This window comes from Anneissia japonica, unplaced genomic scaffold, assembly GCF_011630105.1.
Source record: "Anneissia japonica isolate Jap-2015-1 unplaced genomic scaffold, ASM1163010v1 scaffold3217_len398964_cov164, whole genome shotgun sequence".
Taxonomy (NCBI): Eukaryota; Metazoa; Echinodermata; class Crinoidea; order Comatulida; family Comatulidae; genus Anneissia; species Anneissia japonica.
Genome location: NW_022750884.1, coordinates 247,371 through 255,674, shown reverse-complemented (window position 1 = coordinate 255,674; position 8,304 = coordinate 247,371). Strand labels below are relative to the sequence as shown.

General features: G+C 35.0%; 1 protein-coding gene across 1 annotated transcript; it reads left to right on the top strand.

Annotated features, from left to right (window-relative positions):
* The first annotated feature begins 119 nt into the window (after positions 1-119).
* LOC117121575 lies at positions 120-5,401 on the top strand. Its single transcript, XM_033266817.1, has 5 exons — positions 120-315; positions 1,547-1,692; positions 2,905-2,972; positions 3,319-3,538; positions 4,478-5,401. The coding sequence occupies exons 1-5, from the start codon at positions 252-254 to the stop codon at positions 4,559-4,561; spliced, it is 582 nt and encodes a 193-aa protein (XP_033122708.1). The 5' UTR covers positions 120-251; the 3' UTR covers positions 4,562-5,401.
* The last annotated feature ends 2,903 nt before the right edge of the window (positions 5,402-8,304 follow it).

Here is an 8,304-nt window from a genome sequence, read left to right as displayed (position 1 = left end):
TATACTTTGCATGTGTTCATCGGGAAGATTATGAAACAAAATGGACGGTGTGTACCACGTGACTTTCGTAAACCAAGGAGCGGAATGTCGCAACTCTTTATATATATGGCTCTGGAACAGTGGGTTATGTACTGCCCTCTATCGATTACCGAATCGTAAAACGAATCAGAAAAAGACTGTTACCAAAACTGATACCAAAGCCCGAATACAATGAGTTCCTAGAGATTGATACGACGAGGATCGGGAAGCAAATGATTGGTTGCTTTTGGGCTGGTGACTCAAATAATCTTCAAAAAACTGAAGTATTAATGGCTGGTAAGAGATTTATTTTTGTTATTACGTTTATACATATCATAGCAACACTACATCATTTTAATTAAATGAATATTGTTAATATTTATACTGATTTTTGAGATATTTGCCAAGCCATATTGAGATTTGAAGATACCCCATTGGGCATAGCACTAGGTAGGGGCCTAGGCCTAATTTCTAAATTTCTGACTGCCTGGAATCAGGGGAATTCAGGGACTCGGGCCTACAACACTGGCCTTAGACCTATACCTTACAAAACAAGGTTTAGGACTGCCTCTGTTCAATTTTTTTAGGCCATTTTTTTTATTCTTACCTTAGTGATAATGAGTTAACTCGTGGAGACTGCCACTTCTCAATGTTTCCAAGCCATGTGTCGGTCATATAGATAGACTCATACCATGCCATGTCCCCTCAGGCTCTATTCCTCCTGTTTTCGAGTGAACCAGAGAGCACATGATCTATCCTTTGCAGTTAATCCAAAGGTTAGGAACAAGTTTCGTAGCTCGATTTTGGACCTTTTCCAAGGCATTAATGTCCATCTGATAGTGTGGAGACCACACCTGTACAGCATATGCCATTCATTAAGGGTCTGACAAGGGTTTTATAAAGAGGGATAAACATTTGCTTATCCATATAGGTAAATGTTTTTCTAATTCTACAAACCAAAGAATTTCCCATAGCAACAACCTTGATAATATGAGTCGATGGCTTAAGATCTGGAGTAATAATTATTCCAAGATCACGCTGTTCAGTGACAGCTGACAGCTTAACGTACCCCATTGTGTAAGAAAACTTTTGGTTTCTAGAACCAACATGAAGGATGTTACACTTAATCTCATTGAAACTGAGCAACCAGTAGGCTAGTTGAATTGAAGGAAGTGGGAGTCTGCACAAGAAATCTCTGTAGACCTATAATTTGAAAATTATGGTGTCAAAAAACAAAAAGACGACAAAGTGATGAAAAAAAAAAGGATCACCAAAAAAACAGTTTTAAAATTCCCAATTCTGATTGGAGACTTATATACTGTTTTCATTTTTGTCCAAATTCTAATATTTAGTAAATTTTCTGGGTTCTTTCACCGCGACGGCAGACACAGTGCTGCTCCAGTACCGGCATGTAATGGGTACATTGTGCCATATCTTGCCTGACTCTCACATGAGCCGAGTGATCAGACTACAATTAATTAAGTTATCGTACCTTCAGATTTAATATATATGTTATCTTAACATCCAGAAAGTATTGGTTTAAGCAAAGCAGCCAAAAAGAATCAGAAGAGACGAGGAAATAAAGACCCAAGCCTTCTGAGGCAGAATGTAGAGGGTTCTGCTGACTTGATTCAGGACATCAGAGATCAACTAGCAAAAGCAAAAGCAAATAAGGTATATTAAATAAATGTCTTCAATATATTTATCAGTTTTAAAATGCAAGACTTCGTCTTTTCTTTTAAGTGAACAAGTTTTAAAGTATATTTTAAATGTATATTTTTTGTGAATAAATAAAGCTTTTGATTGATAATAATTGATATCTGATGACTGTAGAAATTAAGTGGTGGATAAATGGTTCAGGTGGTATGATTAATGCCAGTTCAAGAAGGTTTTAGAAATCCTTCAAAGTGATAGTTAAGTTTTGGGTAAAGGGCACACCCATCAACAAGGGGACTGATCCTGAAAACAGGTCTTGTTTCTAATTCCTAAATTAGCACGGACGTTCTTCTTAACTCCCCTACAGTACTTCCCAGACCTTTAGGGAATAAAACGATGGATCTGATAGTGGAAATCTATTTACTGTAACTTGTCTGTTTAGTAAAAAGTGGTAAACAGTAAATGCAAAAAGATATCCCGTCATGATGGCATGCATTTCGATATTTGGAGTATGTATTATACTATCTTATCTGAGATTAATCAGTGGACCTTTCGGTTATTGATTTAAATTGAGTATTTTTTTTATTGTTCATATTTTTTGCCAGCCAGGGTTCTCCCAAAGCTGGTTTAGCTACCATTTTTTTCCGGTAAAAAATAACCAGCCAACCAGTAACAATTCTGTGTTGGCAAAAAAGAAAACCAGTGATTAAAGTGAACATCGTTCCAGTCAAGGCCTAGGCTATGACTGTTTGTGCAGCTAATGCCACATGTTTCATGCTTAGCTGATTTTATATGGACAAATACCATGTTTTCAATTGGCAGAAAAAACCTGCCAGTCTTCTTTGTGGTTCACTGTAACTTTTTAAGGCAAAACCCTTATTGTTTGCCATTTGGCACAATTTTATTTTTAATGCCTGCTGAAAACAATGGAATTTAATGAAATGCCTTTTGTACAACTGTTGGCTTTTTGTCTTAACTGCATCTATGGTTCAGAGTTCTTTTGTATTAATAATGCACCTATTTCATTTTTTACTGGAACACATGTGCAACAACCATGAATCATTACTGGTTTTTTTTTAAGTGCAACATAATGTTTTTTATTTATTTTGTACTGTATTTTTAAGTTCCAAGCATCTAGGAAACCAAATTTCATGTTTTGTAGGACCTTGTTTTGTGGTCATGACAGTAATATTTATTTTGTGTTTTATTCTTGTTTTTTTTTTTTTTCAGGACCATTCCCTAGCCAATGAGCTGAGGCAGAAATTATGGATTGCTCAGGATTTAAATGCAGGATATAAGTAAGTTTCAGAGTTTGTACATCAGTAATGGTTTAGTGTATTTTCTACAGTAATGCACCTAACATCTGTCTCTTATACACATCTAGATGTGTATAAGAGACAGTTGTTAGTACTGTGCCCACTTGTGGCAGTACACGGTGGGCCTTGTCCCATTCAACAGTTGTTATGGGTGGGCCAATCCTCCTCTAGACCTACCGATAATTTGCCACAAAATGATTGAATATTTATTTTGACCAAAAAAGGCCGACTTTTGGCGAGGTATGTATTACCAATTGGCTGTTGTTTATCTTGTTGAAGGTATTGTATGACAATACATTATAGTCTTCTGATATTTGATGCTCCACAGACCTGCCATTGACAAGGATGACCATAATGCTCAAAAGTTACTAAGTAAAGTCACTGAAGGACGATTGGAAGTATCAAAGACAACTGAACCGGTACCAGCTCCTGTTACTTCCACTCTTGACGAAGATGAAAGAAAACTGCGTAACCTGCAGAAAAAACTGAAGAAAATTGAGGAGCTGAAGAAAAAAAAGGAAGCTGGAGAGAAACTACAGGATAACCAGGCAAGTGTCTTGGTGACTATTACACGGTTGACATTTATATTAAGCCCTATCCAGATTATAAACTTCAACCAGTGGCGTAACGAAGGGGCCCTTTAGAGGCCACAGGGGCCTGCATTTTTATCATTCTATGTCGTATTTTCATACCTTTGTTACACATTCAAATTGTGTATCGTGATTTGACTCAAAAAAGGCATACTTAATTTTAACTAAGATGGCAGTGGTTGGAGATTTATATAGTTATATGGATATATATATATTGGCGATAGTGATAACGCCCCAATGCCCCAATCACTCAGCAGACTTTGGGTTGGAACAAAAGGGCCTTGGTTATTTTTTTGTAAACAAAAAATATTGGAATTTGCTAGGGGGCCCTTGAGGCGCGTGACCCCTGGCTCAAGCCAGTGAGAGCTCATAGCTGTTATGCCACTGACTTTTACATGTGACATGTCTTAATATACTCATGATGACATCACTTCATGACTATAAAAGGGCATACAATTTTTTTGTCAAAGAAAATTAAAAATGTGAACAGAGCTCAACGCTTCACATTATTTTTCACCTGATCATTGGCGCAACCACCCAGGGTTACTGTATATGGGTTCCCGGTACAAAGTTGCTGCATTTATGTTCTATTATACACACTGCCATGGAGAGCTACCTCATAGTAATTTAGTGTATATTTTTGCCATCATTTCGGGTAGTTGTATTATTCTTTCGATTGTCATGCTTTTGTCGTTTCGCAGTATGTACTTTTCACAAGTTTGTATGTATTTTATTTGATAATATAAGTGAAATAAACAAAAAAAAATTAAAGTATTGGTTGAGTGTCATACAAAAACTGCCTGATTTATTTTCATACCCTATTACTTTCTAATGGCTTAAAAGTTTACTGCTGTCCAATATCAAATTAAAAAAAAAAATGTTTTTAATATATTTCAGCTGAAGAAAATAGAAATGGAAGCAGAATTACTTGAAGAGATCCAGCATTTACAGAAACTAATGTCCATTCCAGTGAAAACATAACATCTGCTGTTGCCATGGCAAATTACCATGGAAAGTAAACAAATTCCAGTTGTATTCAAGATACTGTACTTGTAATGGATTTATTAACCAGTTGTTCTGGAATTGGTCAAAGTTCCTCCATGTACAAAAAAATGACTCCTCTATGACAGAGCAACACACTAAACAGGGATGACGCCAGGATTTGCTCGATGGCGGGGTCTGATGCCTTCAACAAGAGCAAAGTGAGCGTGGTCGGGCATCGCTCAAAATATTAAAAAAGTGGTTTGGGGCGAACCCCCAAAAATGTTTACAATTTAGGGGTTTCAAAGGTTTATTTAATCAATTTTAGAGTACTAATATGTAGAATATACATATAATTTTTTTTTCTCCCGACGGAGCCTGTACCCCATTGTCGCCACCCCTGACACTAAATTTGCAAGGGCAGTAGGTTATATAATTCCTTGCTGCCCATGATTTTGTTCGTCGAACAGTGATACATCCTTCAAGTCCAGACTGAAGAAACACCAGTTTGTGTGTATACCTCTGTTAATGGGGAAGGACAGTTTGTCATTCTAATAACTTAATTATAATAATACAAAGTAATTTAAATATTTTTAGCTCATCGCAAGCGATATAGATTTGTAAAATCAGTAAGCAATGCAACATATTTAAGGATTTCAAATAAAACATCAATTGATATACCTGTAGAGCAAAATGTCATTCATAACAAGCAATGAATGGTTTGAATGTGTAGATTTAAATTCATAAATAGTATTTATCCAACCACTTTTTGCCAATGAATCACATTCCCTGCCTAAGCTGCCTTTATGTTGTATCAGATTTCTCCATTTGCTTCTTTTTTATCCAACCCTGACCATTTTTACATCATTCTGTGCCTCCAGTCTTATGCTAGTGGTTTACCTTTATCATTGCTGAGAATAACTGGAAGGGTGCAGTTAGATCTACCTCGAGTCGGTTTTATTTTATGTGTTTTGTATTTTGTAAAAGTGGAATTGTTGGTGTAGCGTCCCCTATTTTTTTAATTACACATAATGAATAATGTAATTGTAGTACATGTTATTTTTAATTAAAATAAATTGTGGCAAAAACAAGCCAAACCAGTCACTCGTCGCAAATCGTGTTTCAGAGAAAATGGCCAAAACATGCTGGAATGTCAAATTTTTAAAAATTTATTTTATTGCACTAAACTAATCTTTACATATCTATACATCATTCTATGCTGTTATTTTCCCCATTTTCAATGTTAAAACAACACTTTTTAAGGATTTGATGATAGTTTCTGCATGAAAAAAACCTGAAATCATAAACTTTGAAGGCTGATTTCTCATATATTTTTTTGTATGTTTAAACGCTTATAACTTCATAAGGAAATGTCCGATTTCAATGATTTTTTTACCATTTTATAGCTATTACTGTACTTTACTCGCTAACACTGTATTAATAACTCAAAATCGATTTTTGCGACGCGTGACTGGTTTGGCTTGTCTTTGCTTCAATTTCAAATTGTAACACTGTATATTGTCAGACAAAAAGAATTAAAAATGTATCTACATACGAAAATGATATGAGTGATTTGTTTTTATCAGCTTTTCATCAATTAATTGACATAAAATAAAATTAGAAAACGCTATAGAATAAAAAGAAACAAGCCTTTTTTCAGATTTCATTTATTTTACAGTATATATATTATAATTATTTAAACTTATAAGATATTTTACCCATTGTCATGCTTCAATGATTATAAAACTTTTTTTTACACATTTTTACACATGCACAAAAAAGCTAAACTAAGCTACTTCATAGGAAAAATAATTAAAACACTAGACTTACTATGTCTGTACAACAGAACATAGGGCTTTTCCTCATTGCTGTAATGAGAAGTGGTGTTGAATATTTAGTTTGTCTACCTTGTGTAATGCTGTAAGTCGAGGGCAAAAATTATTCATTAGTATTTATTAGTATTAGTATTTAGATACGCTATTCATAGAAAACTATATCATAGCGTTTACAGAGTTGAATAATGATTTGAAGCAATAAGCTCAAGTTAATTTTGAAAAAAGATGTTTTCAGTAGTTTTTTTAAAAAATTCAACATTATTTGTTGTTTTAATAGCTGTAGGGAGTTTATTCCATTCTATGGCTGCTGTTACACTAAAGGAACGATCACCTGATCTGCTATGAACTAAGGGGCATGAAAGGCGAATAGGGTCTGATTCAGAGCGAAGATTTGGTCGTAATGTATGATGAACTTTTAAACAACTACTGAAGTATATTGGTGCTTGATCATTGAAAAATTTAAACACAAATAAAAGAATTTTAAATAAAATGCGTTCTTTGATGGGTAGCCAGTGAAGCGAATTAATCAGTTGTCTGGCATCACTAAGTCTGTCTTCACGATATATGAGACGTGCAGACCAATTCTGAAGACTTTGTAGTTTCCTAATGTGTGCCTGGGTAACCCCTGTAAGGAGACCATTACAATAATCAAGTCTAGAGAGTACATGACTTCTCACTGCATGGTTACATGCGTCTTTAGTAATGTACTTTCTAATCCGTGATACATTTTTCAATTGAAATCGTACAGATTTACTAATATTTTCAATGTGATTTGACATTGACATATTACAATCAAGATAAACACCAAGATTTTTTATAGATGTGGACGGTGATATTTCAGTTGACCCAATGTTAAGAACGATACTGCCCAACTTGTGTAGATTATTTGGTGAATCAATGGCTAAAAATTCCGTTATCTTCATTAAGTTTAAGTTTATTTTTTAACATCCAAGCTTTTATGTCTCCAATGCACGAAGACAGTGTTTGCAGTACCACATTCAGATCATCTGCTTTCCTATGATGAAATGATAAAGCAAGCTGTGTATCATCAGCAAATGCATGATACGAGACACCATAGAATCTGGCAATATCTGCAACTGGCAAAGTGTAAATAGTGTAACCTATAGGCCCAAATACCGATCCCTGTGCCTATTGGCCCAAATACCGATCCCTGTGGTAACCCTACTGTATTACTATCTCTGATTGTGTGCCATTTATTTCTACACAAGTTTTCCAAGTTTCAAGGTATGAACGAAACCACTTTAATGCTACATCTCGAACTCCTAACCTCATGGACAATTCATGTGTTTTTTAGTTTATAATATTTAAAAAAAATATGTAGAATGATGTCATACTTTAATATCAATACAAACCAGTCACTCGTCGCAAATCATGTTTCAGAGAAAATGGCCAAAACATGCTGGAATGTCAAATTTTTAAAAATCTATTTTATTGCATTAAACTAACCTTTATATATCTACACATCATTCTATGCTGTTATTTTCCCCATTTTCAATGTTAAAACAATACTTTTTAAGGATTTAAAGATAGTTTCTTCTTGAGAAATACCTGAAATCATAAACTTTGACGGTTAATTTCTCATATATTGTTCTTTAAACAGCTGTGTGGTTAAACGCTTGTAACTTCATAACGAAATGTCCGATTTGAATGATTTTTTACCATTTTATAGCTATTATTTTACACTCTAACACTGTATTAATAACTCAAAATCGATTTTTGCGACGAGTGACTGGTTTGGCTTGTCTTTGCCACATATGCACTTTGCTTGGACAAAGTTTGAAGAAGATCCAAGCACAGAAAGTCAGGCCCGTAGCCAGCATGCTTCAAGGGGGGGTTCTGGGCGTGGGGTCCAGGGGCCGGCCAAAGGGCCCCAAGTGGGGTCAAGGG

Bases quoted from the DNA above. Each gene is read 5' to 3' on its own strand.
- LOC117121575 (XM_033266817.1), top strand. From the start codon at position 252: ATGATTGGTTGCTTTTGGGCTGGTGACTCAAATAATCTTCAAAAAACT. The intron at 316-1,546 runs GTAAGAGATTTA...CTTAACATCCAG, and splicing joins AACTGAAGTATTAATGGCTG to AAAGTATTGGTTTAAGCAAA. The intron at 3,539-4,477 runs GCAAGTGTCTTG...AATATATTTCAG, and splicing joins AGAAACTACAGGATAACCAG to CTGAAGAAAATAGAAATGGA.